The following is a 25788-nucleotide window of genomic DNA, read 5'->3' as shown; positions in this document are numbered from 1 at the left end:
AGAGAGAGAGAGAGAGAGAGAGAAACAAAGAGAAACAGAAAGACAGAGAAAAGGGGGAAGCAAGAAAAAAGTAAAGAGAAAGGAGGGAAGAGAGCACACTGGGCAGCAGCGGACGAGTGCCTCCCGGGGTGAGGAGGGGCCGCCACAGCCCACCCACCTCCCGGCACAGTCTGGTCCTCGCCACCAGCTGCCCTCCTTCCCCACAGCCAGCTCTGCAGATGAGTGTTTTAGTGGATGAGATGAGTGTTTTAGTGGATGTGACCCTTGGCTTCATGTGATGTTACCAAACTCATCAGCTACAACCAACCTCCCCGCACATCAAACCAGGCTCTCAGCCTCCCCGCGACTGTCACCCCTGAGCCCACGGGCGCCCCCTAGAGGTGTGTCCTGCCCAGGGCAACTCCCTGACACCCCCAGGGCCTGCTATCCTGGGTCTTAGGTCTTCCAACTCCTCCCACTTGGCAGGAGACACGGGGGCCTTGGAATCGGAGAGTTTCTTGATTTAAGAAACAATCACCGTGTCCCTCGATCTCGAATGGGCTTCACTTCTCCCAAATTGAAACGTTTGTGACAAAAAGCCGAGGAAGGATCGCCAGTTCTTGCAGACACCTGGCAGACACTGGTGGCACACAGACACTCTTGTCCCCCCTCCTGAAGCTACAGGCCACAGGTACATCTCCTTACCCACGGTGAGCCCCACCAGGCGGTAGGGGAAGAAGCAGGAGGCCAGGAAGGCAGCCCAGAGCGCCACATACAGCTTCTGTGTGATCTCCGGCTGGACCCACATGAACAAGCTGGAAGGAGATGGGAGGCTCAGGCCGGGCGGGCGCTGCCGGGCCAGGGTGGGGGGCGGGACTTACTTCTTGATCTTCTCCAGGATGTCAGCCATCTTGCCGAAAAGGTTCTGCGTGAAGGAGAAACAGTGATTACAGCAGCCCCCGTGCCTGGGCTGTCAGTCACACCGCGACGCCGGGAGGGCCTCCAGGTCGGGCGGCCCTGAGGTCACCCAGAGCCCTGTGGTCCTGCCCAGCTGCTCCGAGGCCGGGGAAGGCACAGCTCTGGTCTAGGGCAGAGGTGACCATGCTCACAGCAACAGCAGACCCAGGCCTGAGTCCTTTCCAGGGGCGCCTAACCCTGGCCAGGGACTCCCCTGGGGGGATGGAGGGGGGCTCCACTCAGACCCTGGCCCACCATCCGCAGAGGCTGAATCAGGAGGCCCCTTCCCCACCCACCAGAGTTACTGTAATGACCAACCAAGGGCAGGGTGACTACAGGTCAGCTGACAGCAGGCAAACCGGGCCTGCAGTGTCAGGCACGGACCTCCCCGGGCAGCAGCTGAGGCCGGCAGAGACACACCCCTGGCCAGCATAGGCACATCCCTGGCACAGACACACCCCTGGCCAGTGCAGAGACACCCCTGGCTCGCGCCTGTGGCCGACACAGACACACACCCCTGGCTGGTGCCCGTGGCAGTACCTGGGCTTTCTGAGCGACATCCAGCACCAGCTGGAACTTCTCAGACACAGTCAGGTCTTCCTTTGGAGGTTCCTTCAGTCAAAGGGGAAAGAGAATTTTCCACTGAAATTTAACAGTTCAGAAAAACTACTGACAAAACAGTGTGGAGCCCTCCCAGCCCCAGGGACTCTGCTGTCCCCACACAGCCAGAGGGGATGGGACATCCCTTGGGGACCTGGCACCAGGAGGACACCCCTCTGGGCTGATGGTGACATCTCACCCTGTGCCCCTCACTCTGGGCGCACAACAGGAGTGGGGCACAGCTGCCCCTGCAATGGCTGAGCAGAGGCTCTGCCTCACAGTTCACCTTCACAGCTGTCCTCCCTCACTTACAGGCAGGGAAACTGAGGCCCAGCCAATGGGAGCTCTGGTCCTGCTTGTCTCCCATTCATTAAGAGCCTCCTAAGGTCTCCCGGGTCCCAGTGCTGGGCGAGCAACAGCCCGCCTCTTCCAGGCACTTCTCCTTACCCCTGGTGCTCCATGTAAGAAATAGGCACTGAGATATCCAACTAGGCCTGTGGAGGCACCGAGGCCTCCCTTCTGCCCATGCCCAGTGGTCTCGCCCCATGGGCCGAGGTCTCCCTCTAGAGCAAACTTCTGTAAAGGGCCAGTAGTAAATATTTGTGGCTTCCAGGGCCACGTGGTCTGTCGGCTACTCAACCGTCGTGCAAAAGCAGCCACGGCGGTGTGTAAGTGAATGGGTGTGTCTATGGCCAATAAAACTGTATTTTTTTTTTTTTTTTTGAGACGGAGTCTCGCTCTGTCGCCCAGGCTGGAGTGCAGTGGCCGGATCTCAGCTCACTGCAAGCTCCGCCTCCCGGGTTCAAGCCATTCTCCTGCCTCAGCCTCCGAGTAGCTGGGACTACAGGCGCCCGCCACCACGCCTGGCTAGTTTTTTGTATTTTTAGTAGAGATGGGGTTTCACTGTGTGAGCCGGGATGGGATGGTCTCGATCTCCTGACCTCGTGATCCGCCCGCCTCAGCCTCCCAAAGTGCTGGGATTACAGGCGTGAGCCATCGCGCCCGGCCAATAAAACTGTATTTACAAAGTTAGACAGTGGGCCAGAGGTGGGTGTTTTGTTGTTTGTTTTTTTGAGACAGAGTCTTGCTCTGTCGCCCAGGCAGGAGTGCAGTGGCGGGATCTCGGCTCGCTGCAACCTCCGAGAGGTGGGCTCTTGCACCTCAGAGGGGAACAGGTCTGCTTGTCCAGCCCGCTGTTCACCACCCTACCTGGGGAGGCTGCAGGGGCTACAGCAGCCCCTCAGTGTCCCCCGCCCCTGCCACATCACATCCCAGCTGGGAAGCCTCAGCTAGGACAGGCCAGGGCCAGGCAGCCAGCTTCCTGCACAGCCAAGCCTGGCCTAGCAAGCGGGGCGGGGCACACACCCTCCCAGGGCTTGGGGCCAGGGAGGGGCTGGCCTCCTCCTCCCCTCCTCTTCGGGCCAGGGCAGGGCTCCCGGGGGATGACCACATGGCCTCATCCAGAAGCTTCCCCGAGAGGTGCCCACAGGCTGAGAGGCCTGGTGTGACGGAGACAGTCGGAGGAGACTGTGCACCCTCCAGGGACTTACCATGGGCTCAGACACTTCCGGCACGATGCTCCACTGTATCCGCCAGCCCCTGGTGAACAAAAAACACACATACCTTTATGACAGTGCCACCTGAGTCAGGGGATGGCATCGAATCACCAGCCCTACACGCCCAGCTGGCCTTGGAGGGGGCCCTTCTTTGTCCTTCTAGGTCCTTCTATGCTGCCTAATGGGGAGAAAAGGGCCCCCAGAACCCCCTGCTGTAAGAGCAGACAACTCCTATCACCCTCACCAACCCCTCCCTTAGGGCCCTTCTGGGTAGAGGGGACATATTTAATAGCAGCCAGAGGTATCAGGAAGGGCGGCCCTTCAACATCCACCAGCCAAAGGGGTCCCGCCCCAATGCTGGGTGCCAATGACACCTTCCAGAGTATTTAAGTGATTTCTACAAAAAACGTTTTCAAATGAGCCAACTGGGGCAGGCGCAGAGAACCATCTGGAAACACTGCTGCATAAAAGTGCAAACTTTTGAATGGCCAAGTCAAAGTATGGAATCGCAGCTCCTCCCTCAGCCCCGGCACACGGCTGAAGTTCACTCCTGGGGGTAACCGAAGGCTAAGAAGGACCAAGGAGTGCTAGGACTAGGGGTCTGCCCCGGGGCGTGGGCTTCCCAGAGCCCCACTCAGTCTCCACAGGGAGGGAGTGCTCAGAGCGGGTAGAAGGAGTGATGCGAGGACCCTGACTCAGGCCGGGGCTAACGTGTCGGTCACACGGGCGGGCTGCCTGCAGGTGACTGGCACTCCTTCCCAGTCCAGCTCCTCCCCAGCAGGCTCATCTCCAACAGGCAGCCAGCAGGAACCTTCTGGGGTGTGGAGCCCTGCTTGCTTCACCCACCCACCCACTGAGGTTGCGAAGAAGTCCCCTGCGATGCTCAGGTAGGTGCAGGAGCGGCTTCGGCTCTGCTGGCCGCCCACAGAAGGAGGTGCTGGGGGATTTGGGAACTTCCCACTACCATCTCTAGCAAATCAGGGAGCCGCCCTGCCTGGGGGTCTCTGCAGCCTGTCGGGGGGCCACCCCTGAAATGTCAGTGCATGACATACCCAGCTGGGGTCACGGTTGTGTGAGACACAGGGAGACAGCACAGCCACGCACGTAGTGGGATAAAGCGGCCGCAACAAACCGGCTCACCTACCTGGCGATGAGGTAATTGAGGGATAACCTCAGAATTGCTAGAAATAAGAACAACGGGATGGCCCAGCCATGCCACACGGCATTCATGTACACCTGCGGGGGAGAGACGGGGCGTTAGACCTCCTGACAGCTTGGATCAGGACAAGGCACATCCCTCCCACCTCCCGCAACCAGGAGGCCCCAGGGGGGAGACCAGGCCACCCCCCCGGCTCTCCAGACACTCAGGGACGAGGGCACGTCTGATGGGGAAGCCGGAGGAAGGGCTGCTTCCCTAGTTTAAGAGCTGCCAGTGGAAGCGAGGAGCCACCCAGGGAGAAACGTGTCCTGGGGACAGAAGACGGCGGCTGATTCCACACGGGGATCCCGCTCGCCCCGGTGTGGCTCCCACGCTCCAGACTTGGGGCATCACCAGGACTCAGCCTGGCCGGGCAAGGCGGCCAAGCACTGCTGAGGGCGAGACAGGTGCATGCCCAGGGCCACCTTCATGCCAGGCACCATGTGTGCCCAGCACAGAGCCCGGGACAAAGAGCAGATGTGCAGACAGGGCAGAGGACAGAGGTGAGGCCTGGAAGGCTGGTTCAAAGCTTGGGCTCATCTCTTAGTGACAACAGACACGGCACAGGGGCGTGTGGGACCCCAGGCAGCAAAGGCCTCCCGTCGCAAAGCATTTGTGAGGGGTGGTGGGAGAAGAGGCCTTCCAGGACCGGGGTGGAGCGGGTGGCCCCAGCACCCAGCCTTCATCTGTGAGTGTACAAAGTGCCCATGTCCCAGGTGGGCAGTAAGTGCCTGGGGCAGGCACAGGGCCACGCACTTCCCCGGAGAGCCTGACCCAGGCTGAGGCCATCTGGGGACCTCTCCCAAGGGGCCCACTCGGCAGGGCAGTGCTGCCCTCAGGAGCCCCGGACAGTGTCAGGCTGTGGAGGCCTCCTCTCTGGCCTGGAGGCCTCAGCAAGCGGGTGGGCTGCCTGCATCCTCCTTGTGCTGGAGGCACAGCCTCCACCCCGGGTCAGGGGCATCCCCCGGAGGACGAAGTACTGAGACATAGGTGGCAAGTCTCTGCAGGGCAGGTGGCAGCCGTGGCAGGGCAGTTCCAGGCAGGGTGGCTGGGCCCCTTTTCCCCAAGGCCCCGCAATGTGGGCCCCGGCGTCCTCCAATCCCTCAGGACTAGTGGCTCACAGGGGCCGGGCTGGGACCCTCACGCTGCTGTGCCCTTGTGAGGCGCCCCTGGCCCCAGCACCAGGTACTCTGGACCTCAGCAGTGTGGCCACTGCACCGCATGGTGAGTACCAAGAGGCCTTTCCCGAGGGCACCCTGGGGGACGAGGCTGCACCACAGCCCTGTCCAGGGAGCCGTGCAGGCTAGTCCTGGGCCACGCCCATCGTCTTTGATCCTTGAAGCCACCCCCTGGCAGGCGCCGGCATCACTGAACCCACTTTACAGAAGGAGAAATGAGCATGTCCCTGGGGCCCAAAGAAGTGCCACCTGGGGGCTATCTCCCACTCCAGAAGGTGCCTGATCATGTGATGAATGCTGGCAGGCACGTCCCACCCACCCTGCTCGGCCACTGGAGGACCCACTCACGGTGAAGGCGATGGCAGACGTGTAGACGGAGTACCAGTCGGATAAGGCAGAGAGGTTCTTCACAAAGTTAGTGACAGGCTTGGCACCACGCTCTGGGGACAGAGCAGACCGCAGTGGTCAGCACTGTGGCCAGGAGGCCCCTTAACCACGTCTCCCTGGAGAGTCAGTTTGGCTCAGAATCCCAGAGTCCCCACTGCCATGGGCCCCACCCACACTGGGCACCATGGGCGCCACGCAGAGCCGCGGGTACTCACTGAGCCGTCTCATATTTTCAGTTAACCTAAGAGAGAAGGGGAGAGATGGGAGCCCAGGGTTAACGCATCCACCGGCTCTGCAGTCCCCACTGCCCAGTTCCGCTGGCTCTGCAGGGGCCAAGGAGGGCGTCTCAACAGCCTGGGGCCCCTTGAGTGCACAGAACGGCCCTGCATGGTGGCTCAGCACAGCAGGGGGCACCGGGATAGCCCTCAGTGCCGCTCCCCAAGTTAGGAAGGTGGGGGTGACTCGCCAACAAAATCGTCCCCTCGACTCCTGCCTGTGTCCCCAGAACAGAAGTCCTCAAGGGCAGGGCCTTTGCTGGCCTCGCTCCGTCGGGATCCCCAGGGCCCATGGCAGCGCCTGGCAGGGGAGCCAAGGTTTACTGAAAGGACTCAAGAGCCAAGGAAGGCCCCGGGCAGTGGGCTGAGCCCCCGAGTCCCCACACAACTGTCACAAGCCACGGCTGAGAGCGGAGTGGGTGCATGCAGCTCTGCTGCACCTAGGCGGGCCTTGCGAGCCCCTGCCAGGCATGGCCTCCAGAAGACCGGACACAGTGGAGCCTCCAGCTGCTCTCGGCAGCCTCACGGACAGCTTTGGCCCATGGTGATAAAGGCTGGCCTACCCGCTGAAGCCTCAGCCCAGGGACACAGGCAGCCCCAGGCTCGGCGACCCCTACCTGCGGGCGCTCAGGGGTTCCTCCGTCTCCACGGTGTTCTCCTCGGGCTGGAACCGGAAGTCCTCCACGTACTCCCCGAACCGCTCGTAGAACCACTTCTGCAGGCGTGAGGACAGCCCCTGGCTCCGGCGCTCTGCAGGGGGCAGGGGCCTGGTGAGGGCATGGCAGGGCTGCACAGCCTGTTCTGGGGTCGATCCCGGAATCTCAGGGCAGGCAGGGGCCTCATGCAAGGGCGCGGCCGGCAGGGGCACAAGGAATGCTCGGGGGTGGGGCAGGGAAATGAAGGGGCCCTGTACAAGGGACTCTGAAGGGCTCAGTCCTCTGAAGACACAAGTGCAAACCAACCGGCACAGAGCAGAGCTGCCCCGGCCATGAAGACCTCAGTGCGGGCTCTCTCTGCTTTCCATGCCCTGGCCCCAGCTCTCTGCCTGCCCTGGGCTCTCATCAGAGGGCAGCCCGTCCATCCAGGCTGCTTGGCCCACCTCAGTGGTCTGCATCAAACCCCCTTTCTACCTCCGGGTTGTCAGAAAGTAGCTGGAGGGGTCACTGCCCGAGCCCTGCCTATCCTGGGCATCAGCCAATGGATGGCAAGGTAGGAAGCTGTGTTCTGGGCTGGGGGTGCTTGGCGAGCGAAGCCAGCCCAGGCTGAGCGCATGGTGATGTGCTGATGACCAGCACTGTTCTCAAAAAGCTAAGACCTCTAGAAAGCAGCCTCCATCGCGGAAAACCGGAAGAATCCCTCGGAACGGGGGTTCAGGGGTACAGGCCAGTTCCTCCCTTCAGAAGGCCAGTGAGGAGCCGCCTGCAGCAGGTGCTGCCTTGCCACAGTTTCAGGCCCTGGGACCAGAGGGCCTGTGGTCACCATATCCAGGAGGCTGCGGGCTCAGGGCAGAGGTTCAAGAGCCACAGGCCAAGGGGGCTGAGGTCTGTGCACCCCAAGGCCACCCGGGCAGGAAGGATGGGGCCAGGGCAGGCTCCTGCGGCTTCTTCCGACCCCCACTGCAGCCTGGCAGAGATTTTAAGGGGAGGGTCCAGGTGAGATCGGCACACTCGTCCCAGCCGTCAGCGAACCGGCCCAGCTGTGTTCCCGTGGACTTTACTTATGGACTGAAATTTCAGGTTTACATAACGTTCTCATGTGATGAAATGAAACCATTTAAATCTGTGAAGCCAGGCGGGGGCTGGAGTTTGCTGACCCCCAGGTACAGGGAACTGTGCCAGCTGCCTGCAGGGTGTGGGGCAAGATAAAGAACAGGCACTCAGGGATGGAGGACGAGGAGCGAGAAAAAAGGGCACGTGGCCCCTCACTCCCCACTCGCAGCCAACCACGGCCCCACTGCCCACTTGGTCCGTTCGGGGAGGCACCAGGGCAGTGGCAGTGACCAGTGGGGCGCTCACATCACTGTTCCGTGGGGCAAGGCTGAAACCGAGAACGAGCGTATTCCCCAAAGAACACACAATCACGCTTCAGTTGAGTGACTCGAAATTTGCGATGATGACTATGGTGACTCACCACTTCGCCTCAGAGACACTAACCCAGTTCTGACGGGAGGAGATTCCCGGATGCCAGCAGGTGCCTGGGCACAGAACCAGCACCTGCTGCCCGCCCGCCTGCTGGGGGTACCTGCTCCATTGTTAACCTGGGCCTGCAGAACCAGCAGGTGACGTGCACCCGCCTGCCCGCCCGCCTGTCCACCTGCCCACCAGGGAGGGTGTACCTGCTCCATTGCTGGCCTGGGCCTGCCCTTTTGGGGGCTGCTGAGCCGTCTGCTCCTCGGTTCTTAAAAAGCAGGGGGAGAAGAGACAAAAGGTCTGTTAGTTCCAAACTCCATGCCAAGTCAGGCACCCCCCAGGGTTCCTGCGGCCGTGTGCTGCACAGGAGGGCTCAGGGACAGCGGGACTCTCTCCGGAGTCCCCACCGCTCAAATGCTGGTTCCGAGCGTACACAGGCAGAGCTGCCTTCCTAACAGGCACACGTTCTGTTTTTAAACAACCAAACAATGGTTCTCACCACTCTTTCCTATTCATTTTAGCACACTTGCTTCTTTTTTCATCATTAAGCTCAGAATACTCTCATATCACCAACCTGTCTGCTAATGAAAAGATACTGATCGACACACATGTATTTATCAGGTACCATGCTAGGCAACAGGCTGGGTGCCGCCTGTCAGCAGCCTGTGCCCAGCTCCCAGCTCAGCCTACTCCAGCGACCTGCCTGGTCTGGGCAGAGTCACTAGACGGCCACTAGGGTCTGCTTCCGTCCCACACCCAGCCCCTCCAGCCAAGGCTCATGAGCAGGTGCAGCACAGAACGGGGTCAAGTGCTGTGTGGTCGCCCCTAACCTTCCTAACTGTTGGGGAGCGGGAGTGGGGAGGGAGGAAGCTGGGGGAGGAGAAAACTCTGAGAAGAGAACAGAGGGCGGAGCACAGGGCAGGGCCAGGTAAGCGGCAGGCAGGAAGCAGACGGCGAGGTTTTCAGTGGGCTTTGGACCCACAATGGAGAGAACCTCTGCCCACCAACAAGTAGCCTTAAACCAAGGTGACTTTCTGAGAATTTTCTTAAAAACCAATATAGAGGTTTGCATAAACAGAATTGCTGTGCTTTAATCCTGCAGCTTCAAGGGGTGTGGTGTGTGTGTGTGTGCAGTGTGCACGCACATATATCTGTTTGTGTGTGCCCTCACACACCTACCCACCCTGGACAGACCACAGCCACCCAGACCCACCCCAGATCTGTACCAGGATGACAAGGAAAGAGGAGGTCACTCTGTCTGGGACTGCTCTTCCTTCACCCCTCCTCCTCCTCCAGGCTTCCAGAAGGTTCCTAAGCACCACCCCCATGTAAAGCAGGGGAGGGCCCTTAATACTCTCAGGACCTTCAGCTTCCACTTCCTGGGTCACAGCCTGGATGTTCCCTTACTGCCCACTCCCCACCCATTCCCAAGGCAGAGACTGTGTGAGATGGGGCTCCCTGTGTCCTCACAGCTGACCCGGGCTGCACACACCGGCCACCAAGGGGCTTTGGTAAAAGATGAAGACCAGATCCCGGAGTGGGGCTGGCGGGGGTGAGAGGACGGGAAACAGAACACAGGGAGCAGGGCCGCAGGGACAGCCTCAGGCCACCTTAGCCACCTGGGAGAAGCAGCGCCCCGTCGGGGGGATGGTACTGTGGCCAAATGCCTAGGGACCGCACCTGTCCCTGGGATCTCTCAGCGTGGCAGGTCAGGTCTCTGTTGCACCTCTACATAATTAAATGTAATTTAAGCTTTGAGCTTCTGTGGATTTTCACAGCAGGTTCAGCATCAGGTAAAGCGCCTGCCGAGGCCCACGCACCCATTTCTGGTCTGGGAGGTTCTGCCAGGGTGGAATAGGAAAGTGAGGCCTCTCCCTCCCCCACACTAGCTGGATGCCCCCACGTGAGCCCCCCAGGGCACTCCACAAGGTCATGCTGACCTGCAGGAGGTGGGCAAGGAAGAAGTGGGAGCCAGCCCAGCAGACCCCCCGTCTTCCCACACACTAAACCTGAGGGTGCTGAAGGGAGCCGCTTCCTCAGGCCAGCTAAGCAGCGACACGTGGAGCCCTGACAATGACACACGGCCCCTGGAGTGCCCGGAGCAGGCAGTCTGTGCTCAGCTGGGGTGTCCCAGAGATGCTGTGTGCATCCCTAACCGGTGAGAGCCATCCATGTGGGTCATGGGGGCCATGGACAAAGGTGTGGCCAGTGGTGGTGGGAGGCTGGAGGAGGGGGCTGTGGGGGAGGCTGAGATGGGAGACCTGGGAGGAGGCTGAGTGGGAAGGCTAAGGGGGAGGTTGAGTGAGTGGAGGCTGGAGGGAGGCTGAAAGTGGAGGCTGGGTAGAACCTAAGTGGGGAGGCTGAGGGAGTGGAGTCTGAGGAGAGGGGCTGAAGATGATGCTAGAGGGGAGGCTGAGCGGAAACTGAGGGTGGAGACCAAGGGGGGAGGCTGAGGGAGTGGAGGCTGAAAGGGAGGCTGGAGCAGGAGGCTGCTAGAGTGGAGGCTGAGCGGGAGGCCTGGGAGCCAGAGGTGAGGCCTGAGCTCCCTGGCCTCATCCACCGGGCACCAGTTTGAACTTGTGCAGAAGGACACAGAGCCTCGTGGTGTTAGTGAGACAGGAGGGCATATTGGCTTTGTAACTTGCGCTGGGGTCCTGAATGACCTGTTTCCTGCTGGCGGCACTGTGAGGCACAGGGCAGGGTGAGGGAGGAGGCTGTGAGCACTCAGGGCCCTGCATGGGACCCACAGGCAAGAGCAAAGACGTCGGCTGTAGACATGCCCTCTAGGAGCCAGGGCGGCACTGGCACCCAGGACATGATCCTGCCGGGATGGGGGCAGGGGCCACAGGGCACCCTGAGGGGCTGCAGTGCGGCTGGGGCAGACAGGGCAGATGGGAACACGCACAGACAGTGCTGGGAGGGCAGGTCCTACGAAGATCCTAAGAGGCCGGGCCGGCCCTCAGGATGGGGCAATGGGTGGACGCACAGAACGGGGTCACCTGCAGGCCACGATCAGGGCCACGAGGTGGCTGTGGGGCTCTGCAGGTCCTATGCCAAGCCTCTCTTCAGTCGGCCTGGCCCCAGGCCTGGGAGCTGGCAGGAACACCTGTGCCAAGGTCCCCCTTTTCCAGACTGCCAGAGGCACAGGAAGATGCCATGTTCCCAGGACCAGGGCTCATGCAGGTATAGGCAGGACCTACACCTGGGAAGTCGGAGCCGGGCCCACCCTCACTCTCAGGCCTCTCCAGGGCCAAGAACGCTGCTGCCAAGATGCTATGGGTGCAGCAGAGGCCGGCAGGGCAGGTGGGGTGGGGGGTTGGGAAAGCCGCACACAGGCCAGGGCCCCGAGGAAGGCAGGGTACCTGGCCTTCAGCACCTCCTGCACCTTCTGCTCCAGCTCCATCCGCCGCTGCCGCTCCCGGTCCAGCTCCTGCCGCAGCATCTCCGCATTGGTTTCTTCTCGCAGCTTCCGGAGCTCCTCCTCTATGGGGGAGAGAATAGCCAGGTGACCATCCCTCATGTCCACATGGCCCTCTGACTCTGGGATGCTGGGGCAGGGGTGCCTGACTCAGAAACAGCAGAAGGGTCTCTGCTCTGTAAGCAGACCTGAGCCCTGACCTTCCTCCAGGGTACAGGGTGCTCACACAGCAGGACACACACTGGTCCCCATCCGGTCCTTCCTCCTGGGTAGGAGCTATTAAGGGGGCTACTATTGCATGACTAGGGCCAGAATGAAGCAAGGGTGTGAATTTCTTCACTATGTTCCTAACAGTGCAACACAGAACACAAAAGTCACTTCACCGAGCACCGCCACGCTGAGGACACCTGCGGAGAGGACACTGACCGCACCCGGCCAGCCCACCACACCTACCCAGCGCCTCCATGCGCTGGGCGAGGTTCTGGGACGCATCGGTGGCAGAGCAAAGGCCCTGGGCCAGCAGGGACAGCCCACAGCTCAAGCTGGCCAGGGGGCCTCAGAAGAGCACGGGGCAGGCTGGACACAGGGCTGCTCTGGGAAAGCCTCGGGAGAACATGAAGTCTGAGTGAAGACCTGGAGGGAACACAGTGAGGCCACAGACTCTGGGAAAGAGCATCCAGGCAGAGGGAGGAGGCGAGGTCAGAGACTGGAAGACTGAGGATGGAAGGGCCAGGAGCCAGAGAGGGCAGGCAGCCTCTGGGAGTCAGGACACTTCCACCAATTGAAGATAGGGGACAGGGGACTCGGCCTCTCTCCCACTTCTTCTGCCCCAGCCTTGCCTCCTCCTCCTCAGACCAACAGTGTTGGGTCACCTAAGGGCAAGCCTGAGGCCCTCGCTTCTCCCCCACTGCCCTCCCAGGGCCTGGCACAGGCTCCACGCATGAAGGACGAGAGCAACAGACCAATGAGAGCAGAGAGCCGGCACCTGTGGACACCCCCAGGTCCTTGGTCCTTCCCAGAGGCCTGGGCCACTGACTGGACCCTGCCCAGATGCTCCCCTCCCCAGCCCACCCACCCTCCTCTGTGTGGTGTCCCCTGCCCAGCCCAACCCTATCTCCTTGACAGGCTCAGGGAAGGTCACGGGTAAGTCCAGGTGGAGCAACGCTGGTTGACGGGGCAGCAGTGGCTTGCAGAACCCAGCTGAGGGTCACCTAAGTGCTGTCTCTACCCAGAAGGCTGCCTTGGCTGTGGCCTATGGTGGCTGAGGGTCCAGATTGGTCAGCCTTGACTTCAACTGCACAGACCACACCGACCATGGGGTGGACACGCTGAGACCTTACAAAATGGCAGCGGCAGCAGGAGAAGAGCGTTTGCTGGAGTCCCACAAGATATTCCGGAGACAAAGGAACATGGCCAGTGAATTCACCCAGGTTCGTGGGCAGGGCCAGCAGCCAGACCCCACCAGTGTGAGGCAGGAACCCTTGGGGGTCTGGCCAGCAGTCAAAGGCTGAAGGCAGGTTTCTAAGCCTGGAAGCTTCTTTCTGGGTAGGGTGGGGAGATGTTCAGAGTGACCCCAGTAGCTTCCTTTCCTGTCCTGGATACCTCACCACATGACTTGGGGCCACAGGGCCATACCTAAGACTCTAACATTGAGGCCAAGGGCAGTAAGACAGCCTCAGGCCCCAGTCCCAGGCCAATGTCCAGGAGTAGCCGTGCAGAAACAGCAGGGGGCGGTGCCCAGGCAGAGAGCAGCCGCAGGTGGACTGGGGTCAGTAAACCCAGAAGCCAAAGGTCAGCACACCTTCCTGCCCGGCAGCCACAGGCTCATGGTACCCAAGAGGGAAGAGACAGGCGCCAGCATCTCACCAGCCCCACCCCCACTGAGGATGCTGGCGGCTCAGTGGACGCTGTTACTAACCAGTGAGACGGTATTCGGATTTGCCAAGGGCCAGGATCCATTTGTCCACTGTGGGTGTCTGGAGCTCTGCCTCACTCCCCCGCCTTCTGGGATCGGCTTTTCTCCAAGCATGGTTTCAGTGTCCTTCAGCATCCTGGACTCCCGAGAGCCCCCCACCAGGGTAACTGAGCTGGCCTGGACAAGACCCTCCCTATGGAGGGTGGGGTGCGGGGCACTGGGCCTGTCCCTGCGGGCTGCCTGGTCTCATCAGGCTGGTTTGCTCCAGAGCTCACCCTCCCCGCCCTGCCTCCGTTCTGGGGAGAAGCGTCTGGCCCTGGCACGGCTACTTTTCTCTGTGGACCGAGGTCCCCAACCCGCTGACATGACCAGGTTCCACCACCTGGCAGAGCGTTAGATGAAGCCGGTGCCTCCCCAGGGCTCGGGACAGGCTGCGAGGTACCAAGTGTCCAGTCCGGGGGCTGAACAAAGGCAGGGTCAGAACAGAGGCAGGTGGCCTCTGCCCAGGGCCTTGGGAGGCTTCCGGGTCACAGGGGCAGGGTCCAGCCGGGCCTGAGGTTCCAGTTCAGAGCAGCAGGAAGGAGCCAGCAAGAGCAGCAGGGCCGACCCGGGGCTGTGAGGGGCACGTCTCCAGGGCTGAGGGAGCTGTACCCAGGCCCTCCCTGGGCGGCCGGCTGGCTCCTTTACAGCAGAGGGGAGCAGTGCCAGCCACACTCGGGCGGGAGCCCTTCACCCCCACACGTCTGGGGTTCTTTCTTCCAAGATCCCACATCTATCCGCTCTGCTGCTCTCTCAGGTACCCCAGACCCATCCCCAAGTTCTTAACTGGCGTCCCAGCTCCTCGCACACCCTCCCGTCCGGCTCCAAGCTGAGGTCCAAGGCTGCTTTTAAAGCACAAGCCAGAATGTGTTGCTTTCCCACTTAGAACTCCTCACCGGGCTGGCAATGGATCTACTTCCCAGCCTGAAGCTCCCTCTCGAGGCGCTCCCCCTCTACTCCCAGCCTCAGCGCCCTCCACACCCTCCCGAGGCCCCCACTCCCCCACTCCCAGCCTCAGCGCCCTCCACACCCTCCCGAGGCCTCCACACCACCCACGCCCAGCCTCAGCGCCCTCCACACCCACCCGAGGCCCCCACCCCCCCACTCCCAGCCTCCACACCACCCTCATCTTTGCTTTTTGGGCTCAAGCCACAGAGATTTGCTTTTAGGTCCCCAAATGTCCAGAAAATATTCAGATTTGCCCAGGGTAGGACCTGCCCCAGGACCTTTGCATGTGCTGGCCCTGGTCCCGAGGAAGCTTCTCTTCCGCCCTCCGGGGTCAGGTGTCCCTCAGCCTCAGTCCTGACCCCAATACCACTTCCCCAAGTGAATTCCCCAATAGCCCCCCCATCCAGTGCAGCCTTCTGTCATTTTCCCTCACGGGTCCTGCTCTTTCCTCTTGGGGACAACATGAGTCCCACTCCGGGTGCTGGGTGGGGCTTCCCAGAGACGACACACAACCTCCTGGTAACGTGTGACATTTCCAGGCCTCCATTACTTGTAGGCCTCCCTGACTTGTGCCCAACACACTCCACAGATTCTGGAGAAGGGACCACCGCGGTGTCACCCTCTGTTCCAGCCCTAAGACCCAGCCTAGCCCAAGGAGGAGCCAGCAAGATGTGGGGAAGGGAGAGTGGCTGGGAGGGGATCTTGGCCGGTTCTCACATAGCGCGTCTAGCAGGGAGGGCAGACGCGCTGACCAGCAGGCCGTGCACGGAGTGGAGGCAGCCGGGGACTTGGGTATTTGGGGTCACAGCCCTAACACGGTGATGAGTCCACAAACCCCACCCCCCGCAGGGACCTCCACCCAGCCCCTTGCCAACCTTGCAAGGAGCTTGCCAGCCCTCCGCCCTCCTGACGCCACTTGAGGGCCAGCTCTTGCACGCTTTCGTCAGAAATACTCAGGTAATTGTTACATGCCGGACTCTGCCACAGTGCCAGGACACCACCATGACCAGAGGGGACACCACCCTGCCCTGAGAGGGTGGCTTGGTGGGTCCCCAAGAGCAGCCTGGAGCAGGTGAACCCACGGCATGGGCCCGGCCTGGCCCTGGAGCCCTTGGTGGGCGGGTCCATACCCCAAGGCAAGAGGAGCCTGGGGACCCTTCCTCCAGAGGGTCACACGCCCACCGACAGCCAGGAGAACCTGGGCATCTCAGCCCACCTGAGATGGATGCTGCCCTCCCACCCCACCCCCCAGCCACCTCCAAGGGACCCAATTCTCAGCCTCCTGGCCCCTCTTTTGATGTGCCTAGCATACAGAAAGCGCTTAATCAAGTCTCACTGGATGAGCAAAGGAAAGAACCGAGTGCCTCATCAGCCGGTGTTTCTCCCCAAAGGGAGCGTCCGCCTGGCTCAGTCCCGAATTCGGAGCCAGCTGCGGAGGGTTCAGAGACAGCCACGGGGCGTTTTCATGTCATGTCTCGGTCTTCATGTTGTAGCAGTGACTCTCACCGCGTGGGAACAGAGGTGAGACAAGTCACGCTGGGCAGTCTTGCGTGGAGCAGGCCAAGGCGGGAAGGCTCGGGTGCTTTCCCGGGTTAACTCCCAGCACCCACACGTCGCCTCCTCTGGTCTTGGCCCTGTCAAGGTCAAGGCAGCCCATATGCCTCTCCACCCATAGGTCAGAGAGGCACTTCGGCCCCTCCCTGCACGGGTAACAGGAAACCACATTTTCCTAAATGGGGCTCCCCTCTACACCCCTTTCTGGAATCACTAAGCCGTGAAAGGGTAGCAGCCAGCCAGGTTCCACCACGCAGCAGAGCACTGGCCAAAGCCTGGGCCAAGGTGGCCAGTCCCAGCCCAGGGATGGATGTGGACGGATGCGGACACGGGTCCCTCCTGGAGCCTGGGATGCAGCGTCGTGCCTGCCTGTGTGAAAAGGCACACTCACAAGCCTGGGTTCAGAGGTCCAAGGGGCCGCAGGCAGCCGCCCCTCTTTCCACCCTGGACCTCCTGGGGTCAGGCTCTCTGAAGAGCACAAACAAATGTGAATGCCAGAGCCCTGCCATCCACGCTGCTCAGAGCCCAGAGGACGCCTGGCTCCCAGGTCGGCCAGCGGCACGGTCCCCTCAGCCTTGCAGACAGGGCTCCTCGGACAGTGTGGCGAATCAGCCTGTCCCAGCTTCCGGAAGAGCCACGAGGCTTCCCGCCTTTGCCCAGTGTCATTCCTGACGGTACAAAGACAGCTAAGTAAACAAAACCGGCCGGAGCGTCTGACCGTTGATCTCCCATGAGTCTTTCCCATCTCCGAGCACACGGTTCCCTGCAAGGCCAGGCTGCTGTGTCTCCAGAGACTGAAATGATGATCACACGCCCCACGACTCCATCTCACAGGCCTGCCTCCCGCCCAGCAGCGACACATTCAGGTCAACTGCAATGTGCCGAGCACAGCTGTATCTTTCCACAGGACAAAAGCGATGCAAATCCCCCATCATCAATTTTTCTTTCTCTTCCCCGAGTAAGAAAAGAAACAGGAGGGCCAATTTCCTGCCCAGAGCAAACGACTGAGCTGGTATTCACATGGCAGACTCCTCTCGTCCAGCCCCGGCCCCCATCCAGGCCCCGAAAACCTGTGGCTGCTGCCAAGGCTCTGGGTTCCCTCGGCCTCCGGAGTCGGCCTCCTCAAGCTGCTCACAAACACCGAGGACGCCGGGCTGCCCCACCCACGGGCCTCCCTGCCCTGCAGGTCAGGGCCGAGGTGTCTGCAGGGTGGGGATGGGAGCGAGGCCACACACAGGGCAGGCCACGGGGCCCCTTGGTGACCTCTGCATTTGTTTCCCATGGCTCGCCACCAACACAGCGGCTTAAAACAACACAAACGTATTCTCTTACAGTTCTGGAGTCAGAAGTCCAACCTGGGTCTCCCTGGGCTGAGGTCACGACGTGGGCAGGGCTGTTCCTTCTGGAGGCTCCTAGTAGGGGGAGACCCATTTCCTGCCCTTCCAGCTTCCCGAAGCCCCGGTGCTCCTTGGCTGGGGGCCCCCAGGGAGCAATGACATCACTGTGACCTCTGACCTCACCCTCACACGGCCTCCCCTGACCTTCCTGCCGCCTCCTTCTCAGAACCTCTGTGGTGACTGTGCACCCCTGGGTAATCCAGAACCATCTCCGCCAAAGGTCTGAGACTCAATAATCCAGAACCATCTCCACCAAAGGTCTGAGACTCAATAATCCAGAACCATCTCCGCCAAAGGCCTACGACTCAATAGTCCAGAACCATCTCCACCAAAGGTCTACGACTCAATAATCCAGAACCATCTCCACCAAAGGTCTGCGGCTCAATAGTCCAGAACCATCTCCGCCAAAGGTCTGCGACTCAACAGTCCAGAACCATCTCCACCAAAGGTCTGTGACTCAATAATCCAGAACCATCTCCGCCAAAGGTCTGTGACTCAATAATCCAGAACCATCTCCACCAAAGGTCTGAGACTCAATAATCCAGAACCATCTCCGCCAAAGGCCTACGACTCAATAGTCCAGAACCATCTCCACCAAAGGTCTACGACTCAATAATCCAGAACCATCTCCACCAAAGGTCTGCGGCTCAATAGTCCAGAACCATCTCCGCCAAAGGTCTGCGGCTCAATAGTCCAGAACCATCTCCGCCAAAGGCCTGCAACTCAATAGTCCAGAACCATCTCCACCAAAGGTCTGCGACTCAATAGTCCAGAACCATCTCCACCAAAGGTCCTGTCTCTTATACACATCTAGATGTGTATAAGAGACAGCACCAAAGGTCTGCGGCTCAATAGTCCAGAACCATCTCCGCCAAAGGTCTGTGACTTCCAGAACCATCTCCACCAAAGGTCTGTGACTCAATAGTCCAGAACCATCTCCGCCAAAGGTCTGCGGCTCAATAGTCCAGAACCATCTCCACCAAAGGCCTGCGACTCATCCACATCTACAAAGTCCCTTCTGCCAGGGGAGGCCACATTCACAGGCAGGGGGACATGGCCACTCTGTGGGGCCATGATTGTGCCAACCATCCTCTCCCTTGAGATGATCGTGTCGGGCAAAGGAACCAAGTGCCTAGGCAGGCTGGGTGAGTCCTCATCCTTCCACCCGCCCCGGCGTGGACTTTCCTGCCTCTGGCAGTCCTTGGGTCTTAAAACCACCGGAAGCCCTCCTTTGGTGGGTCCAGGAGCCCTCCAGGAGTATGGGGTCCCCGGTGGCCCCAGCTCTGTCTCTCTCCTCCCCACTTCCAGCTGTGCCCCCAAAGGCACCTGAAGCAGGATTCCCTGGTGCCGCCACTGAGGCGGCCCCACCAGAAAACTGTACACTGAGCCTCTCTAAAGCTCCACAGTGAACAGCACAGATGGAGGGGATGTTCCAGAGTCACCCACGCGGCCCAGAAATGCATGACCTGCCACAGCGCATCCTAATGGCAGCACCGGGCACCTTCTCTCCCGAGACTCCCTGCACCTGTCTCGGGCACAGACATGTGCAAGACATGTGTGAGCATCCAGGCGGCAGCCATACACGCCGCACAGGGATGGGAGGCTGCCTGGGTGCACCAGGATGCGCGTGATATCACACCTGCCAGGGCCAAGTCCCAGGTGGAGACCCAGGGGTGGGAGCCGTGGCCCGCGACATCAGAACAGAAAGTCACGGCCCTGCAGGAGCAGAGGAGCCACCACATCAGAGGCCACGGCTTGTGCAGATCCCATGGCACTGTTTCCAGCCCAGTGAGCTGTGCCTCTTCCAGGGTCGAGTGCCGGCCGAAATGGGCTGAGTGCACAGCAGACCTGGTCACAGCAGCCACCGAATGGCAAGGAACCCAGCGGGAGGCCAGGGGCCCAAAATGCCTGGCCAAGGAGTGAGTCGGACCCGAGAACCTAAGTGCCAAGGGAGCACCTGAAACGAGAAATCTGTGCCTGCCTTGTGAGTTCTCATCCAGGGGTCTGCTCCCCCAGTGCCCAGGAAGGCACGTCGGCCGTCTCACTGTCAGGAAAGAAAGCGAGGGAGCCCAGGTGCATGGCCATGGGGAAACCAGCATGGCTACCCAATGGGCCAGGGCCTGCCCCCACTCCAACCTATCACAAGAGCCATGGGGCAGCAAAATATGTCGGGGTGGAGGGGAAGATGGAAGGAGGCCCAGGGGACACTCTGTGTGCCCAGAGGGACCCTCAGACCCACAGGCGTCTTGCAGTCGGGGGTCAAGCTCTAGCGCAAGGTTTAGGGATGCTCACGAGGAAGAGTGGCTCTGGTCCTGCAGGCAGCCCCACCCACTCCAGATAGCACCAGCCACCGAATGAAGCAGATCAGCCACAGACTAGGAGCCCCCGGGACAGGACAAGAGCCTGGCGTGGCGACACATCGCACATACAAATCGCCCCACAGAGGCTAAAGGAAGCCCCGGGACAGCCAGGCTGGTTGTGCACCCACCCACTCCAGCCTTCACACCTCCCCAGCGTCTGGAAGGAGAAGGGCAGGGATGACCACCTCGCCGGTCACTCCAGGGCAGCCCCCAGCACGTTCTCTGATGAGTGAACGGCCACCCTGATTTGAGGGGAGGCAAAGGAGATGCGTCGGCTCAGGCCTACGCAGGCCCAGACGGTGAGGCCGAGGCCCGGCCTCCACCCAGCCTCGACGCCCAGCCCACAGGGAAGTTACTGGAAGGAAGGAAAGCAGCTCTGCGGCTATTTTTAAACCTGCAAAAGTAGATCTCTCAGGCAGGAGTCCTCTTGGCACACGACTGATTCAACAGGCCCTGCCTCACCCAAAAATAAAAATCAAGTGATAATCTTTAAATAAAACTCCTTCCCACCAGACCAGGGGCGTGAACTCAGGATCCACCCAAAAAGCTGCTCCTGGCCAGGCAGAGGCCTGCACCCCCAGAGGCCTGCACCCCCAGAGGCCCGCACCCCCAGAGGTCCCACCTGGCCACCTCCCCTGGACTCTCACCTGAACTCTCCCAGCCCAATTCAGCCCTCCCGCTATCACCACAGGACCTTTCTAGAAGACAGGCATTCCCTCCATCGAATTACCCAGCTGCAAGTTACACTGCAGAGCCCAGAGTACAGCGCCAGCTACAGTCGCCACACAGAGGCAGCCGCTTTAACCCCTTCCTCCCGTGGCTCTACCTGCTCGGGGAAGACAAAAAATTCCAAGAAATGCCTTGCTTTCATGGTCAAGTTTTGCCTGCATTTTCTCCCTAACATTTATTTATTGCGGTGTCATTTACCGCTATTGTGCGGCGGTAATGTTTACTGAACAATCAACTGTCAACACCGTCTCGGTCGGTAACTAGGAAGAAGCAACCTTCCAAGCACATCACACCCTAATGTCGTAGGCTGCTGCGCGCATAGCTGGCCGACCGCCGTTTTAGGTCCATTTCAGGACACCAGTGCAGGATCTAAGGTGGACAAATAATGTACTGACATTTTTACCATGCCAAATAAGAAGAACTAGGATCCCAGCCAGGGTTTCCACCCGGAGCAGCTGGTTTTCAGAAACCGATGCCTACCTCTCCCTGTGAGAGGCACGTGGCATCTGACAGCCCGTGGGCTGGACTGTGGGGCTCCGGCCCAGCACGGAGCCAGGAGAGGCGTGTGCTTGACAGCACGTGCCGTCCCTCGCCCCCGCAACCTCCCTTTCCAACCAAGCACTTGGCACCCAGCAGCCAAGCCCTCCGGGCCCCCAGTCCCTTCCCACAGCAACAGGCTCTCTGCCAAGCACCTGCTCCCTGCTGAGTGTGGACTAGGGGCAATCAGGGACACTCCCCAACTCCACTTCCAGCTGGTGACTCTAGGCCCCAAGACACTAGGAAGCAAAGGTGGCACAGATAAAACCGTGCCTGGGACCAAACACCAGACAGAATGAGAGGAAGGAGGTACATCCGGAGCTCTGGGAGGTAGCCAGTGAGGCCTTAAAGTATGTGCAAAAGGGCATGCCTAGTGGAGGAAACAGCGTTATTAGTTAATTTATCTGCCTATCCATCCATCCATCCATCCATGCATCCATCTACTCACCTGTCTGCTCATTCACCCATCCATCCATTCATCCATCATTTACCCACCCATTACCTAATCTACCCATTTGTTTGCCTTCTCATTGATGCATCCATCTATCCATCCACCCCCATGTCCATCCATCCACACATCCACTCATCCACCCATCTAACCATCCCTTCTCCCATTCACCCACCCATATATCTCTCTACTCACCCATCCATCCATTCATCCATCCATCCACTCACCCATCCATCCATCTACTCACCCATCCATCCATCCACTCATGCATCCATCCATCCATCCATCCATCCACTCACCAATCCATCTACCCATCCCGTTTCCCATTCACCTACCCATCTATCCATCCACTCACCCATTCATCCATCCATCCACTCACTTGTCTGTTCATCCACCCATCCATCCATCCATGATTTACCCACCCATTTACCTAATCTACCTATTTGTTTGCCTACTCACTGATCCATCCATCCATCTACTCACCCATCCATCCATCTACATGTCCACTCATCCATCCATCCATTCATCCATCCACCCATCCATCTATCCAGCAATGCATCCATCCACCCATCCACTCACCTGTCTACCCATCTACCTAACCACTCATCCACAGCCATCCATCCATCCATATATACATACATGCAGACGTGCGCTGAGCATCTAATAGCTGCCAGGCTCTGGGCCCAAGCCCTTGGAAGTCACAGATAAGGCAGCAGCTACCTTTACTCCCTCCCACATGAGTCCAGTTGGTAGATGAATGTGACAAATAAGGGTCTCCTTACAGAGCTGGGACACTAGGACACACCAGGTGGTGCACCAGTACTCTGCATGTGCCACTAGAGAGCTTGTCTCTGCCATGCAGCCTCATCTACAGATGAGGTGCAGAGGATGGGAAGGCTTGCTGGCCTGGGGAGTGTCTCACCCACTGCACACAGGACCTCGACTGTGAGGCCAGGGAGCTGGGATGTGTTCATCGGGGCAGGATGCAGTTGACTTGAGAGGTCACAGAGGTGGGCAGTGGTTCCTGACTTAATACTTCCCATGGAATTCAACACAGGTATCATCCAAAACACCTGTCAGATGATGATGCTGGACCCAGGACCTGCAGCCATTGCAAAACACACAGGCAGGCGTGTTCAGGGTCCCTCTCTGACTTCACCCCAGCCCCTGGGGGCAGCAGGGAGGAGGCCCCCCACTGGCAGGATCAGGGGTTTCTCCTCTGAGGTGTGAGCTCCAGGGACGGGGCCAGGAACTCAGTCTGGCGGGGTCAGCTCACCCCGTACTCAAAGATCTGTCCTGGGCAATGAAGGATCCCAGGGCCGAACATCCACAATGTGTAATTAAAGAGCAGGTGGGTGTTCATGGGGCAATGCAGGTGATGGAGAAACATAGATTGGGGGCCAACTTCGTTTTTTCCTAGGGAAATTCCATGTAATACAGACACGCCACTGTCTCAGAGCCACCTGTCTTTATCTTCTGCCTGTCTGCTCCCTTCTGTAGGTCTGGGTCAGCCGCTCATAGTCATCACTCTAGGGCAGAACCAGACCAACCCAGTGTCTGGCCCTGGAAGTCTGATACGGTTTGGCTGTGTCCCCACCCAAATCTCATCTTGAATTCCCACGTGTTGTGGGAGGGACCTGGTGGGAGGTAATTAAAACACGGGGGCAGGTCTCTCCTGTGCTGTTCTTGTGATCGTGAAGGAGTCTCACGAGATCTGACGGTTTTATAAGGAGGAGTTTCCCCGCACAAGCTCGCTCTTTGCCTGCTGCCATCCATGTAAGATGTGACTTGCTCCTCCTTGCCTTCCACCATGATTGCGAGGCCTCCCCAGCCATGTGGAACTGTAAGTCCATTAAACCTCTTTTGTTTGTAAAGTGCCCAGTCTCAGGTATGTCTTTATCAGCAGTGTGAAAACAGACTAATACAGAGTTTATCTTTTCACCACTGGAGAAACTGTAAAAGCGGAGTTTTTAAAAGGCCTGAGTCAAGAACCACACCCACAGGCCCAGGTCCGAAGGGGCAAGTCCAGAGATTTGAGTCAACCCCACACCTAAACCTGTCTCCATCTGGTCTCAAAAGGACACCCTCACCAGCAGGCAGCTGGCAGCTCCCCAGACCCCTCTGCTTCCAGAAGACTTCAATGGTAAGGAAGGTTTTCCTCCCTCTGAATCACCCAGGACAGCCACCTAGAAACTTCCCTTCCCCTCCAGGACCCCTCCATTAAAGCTGTGCATTCAGAGGAAGCCCTGCAGGCCTCAGGAGGCAGATGGCTGGCCCCTCCTGCCAGCTTCTTCGAGAAGACCTCCCATGGCCTAAGGGCCAGCCACTCTGATCCCTGTGCGTGACAGCAGGAAAGGGAGCTTCCAGGAGCACCAGGGGCTCAGGAGGAAAAGGCACCTTCTCTCCAAGTCACACTCTTGGGGAACCACTGCCACTGCCCGTCTGAGTGCATCTGCCGGGAATCCACCCGTGTCTGGTGCTATGAGGGTACCCATGCCCAGAGATGGGGCGTGGTAGCCTAGGGGAGCACCCTCCAGCTCAGCCAGGAGGCATCTGCAGCCCTCCCCAGCGACACAGGAAGAAGAAAGGCAGTCACGAGGGCTCCCCTACACAGCCTAGCAACCGGGAAGCCCCCAGGAAGAGAAGCTCCCTGGCCCCAAGGGTCCTCAGAAGCACTTCCCCTCCAAAATCCAAATTCTGCATCACATTGCCCTTGCGTAGAGGCTGTGTGTGCACCTTACAACCCTGGGGAATCTCACCTCCCAGAGCCTGCGCACGGCAGGTGACAAGTGACCAACAGATGCACATGCGTGCACGGCAACCGCGCTCAAAAAGCACTAGCAACCGAAATGCATTTGGGGCTACATAAAAATGCATGATGCTTTTAATTTATTTATGTGCTTCTTTAACAAATTTAGGCTCCTGCCTTCAGCCACGAGCCAAAATCCATTTCAACTTCACAGTCTTCATCCTGTGTCATTTTCTTGAAGGAAAATGTACTCTTCAGGATTTAATCATCAGAGAAGGCTGTGGCATACTTGGGCCATTTCCTCTCCTCTGTGAAGAATAATACTCTGCTTTCTGAGAGAAGGTACTATAGATAATGGAGTGGAATTTTAACACTGACCACTTAGCTGTTTTACAGGTGGGGGAGCTGAGGCCCCAAACGGGTAAATGTCCACAGTCACCTGCTAACCAGTGCCTGAGTCAAGAATTAGAATTGGGTCCTGACTCCTAACACAGCTCTCCACGCCAGCACTCCCTCCTGCAGGTCAGGAGAGGCAGGGATGGCCACAGCAGCACACAGATGTTGGCTTAGTGACAACCAGAATGTGCCTGTGGGTCCCCAGATTACATAATGTCCTTTCTCACATTCTATATCCTTCTGGGGACTAAGAGGGGTGTCAGAATGGGACAGGGCATCGGTTCTGCTGGGCAAACTCCAACTAATCTGCAACTAATCCCTCCATTCACCAAGCTCCCACTACACCCAAGACATCATGCTTAGGGTATAAAAACAAGCTCATTCATTATCCTCCAGGTGCAGACAGCCTGCTAAGAACTACCTGTAACTACTAACATCCTGTACTCCTGGAGACAGTACAGCTGTCCATCAACAGGGAATAAGCAAGGCCAGGAACAGTGGCTCACACCTGCAATAAACTTCGAGAGGCTGAGGCGATGGATGGCTTGAGTCCAGGAGTTCAAGATCAGCCTGGGCAACATGGTGAAGCCCCGTCTCCACACACATACACACAAAAACCAGGTGCGGTGGCATGTGCCTATAGTCCTTGCTACTCAGGAGGCTGAGGTGGGAGGACTGCTTGAGTCTGGGAGGATGAGGCTGCAGTGAGCCAGGATCGTGCTACTGCACTCCAGCCTGAGTGACAGAATGAGACCCTGTCTCAAAAACAAAACAAAGTGGGAAAAAAAAAAAAGGGAACAAGTAGACAAGTGGATGAAGCCACGCTACAGTCACACTGTGGACATAAATGTAACCCGGAACAGGGACAGGTAGAACCTGGAACAGGGACAGGCAGAACACAGAACAGGGACAGGTGTAACCCAGAGCAGGGACAGGTGTAACATGGGACAGGTGTAACATGGGACAGGTGTAACCCAGAAAAGGGATGCGTGTAACCCAGGACAGGGACAAGTGTAACCCAGGACAGGGACAGGTGTGA

The 25788-nt window shown here is 59.0% G+C and overlaps 1 protein-coding gene across 2 annotated transcripts in view; it reads right to left on the bottom strand.

Moving 5' to 3' along the window:
- GRAMD4 (GRAM domain containing 4) overlaps positions 1 to 25788 on the bottom strand; it is a 70456-nt gene that overhangs the window by 11068 nt on the left and 33600 nt on the right. For both annotated transcript variants that reach the window (XM_011984055.1, XM_011984054.1), the window contains exons 4-13: positions 11622 to 11742; positions 8466 to 8527; positions 6748 to 6880; positions 6071 to 6096; positions 5817 to 5908; positions 4237 to 4328; positions 3087 to 3135; positions 1477 to 1548; positions 861 to 904; positions 685 to 794 (exon numbers count right to left, since the gene is read on the bottom strand). In XM_011984055.1, coding sequence (XP_011839445.1) covers positions 685 to 794; positions 861 to 904; positions 1477 to 1548; positions 3087 to 3135; positions 4237 to 4328; positions 5817 to 5908; positions 6071 to 6096; positions 6748 to 6880; positions 8466 to 8527; positions 11622 to 11742 — 801 coding nt within the window. The remainder of the gene's footprint in view (positions 1 to 684; positions 795 to 860; positions 905 to 1476; positions 1549 to 3086; positions 3136 to 4236; positions 4329 to 5816; positions 5909 to 6070; positions 6097 to 6747; positions 6881 to 8465; positions 8528 to 11621; positions 11743 to 25788) is intronic.

Source organism: Mandrillus leucophaeus, unplaced genomic scaffold, assembly GCF_000951045.1.
Source record: "Mandrillus leucophaeus isolate KB7577 unplaced genomic scaffold, Mleu.le_1.0 Scaffold26, whole genome shotgun sequence".
Taxonomy (NCBI): domain Eukaryota; kingdom Metazoa; phylum Chordata; class Mammalia; order Primates; family Cercopithecidae; genus Mandrillus; species Mandrillus leucophaeus.
Note: the sequence above shows the minus strand (reverse complement) of the source record. Positions and strands in the feature narration are given on the sequence as shown.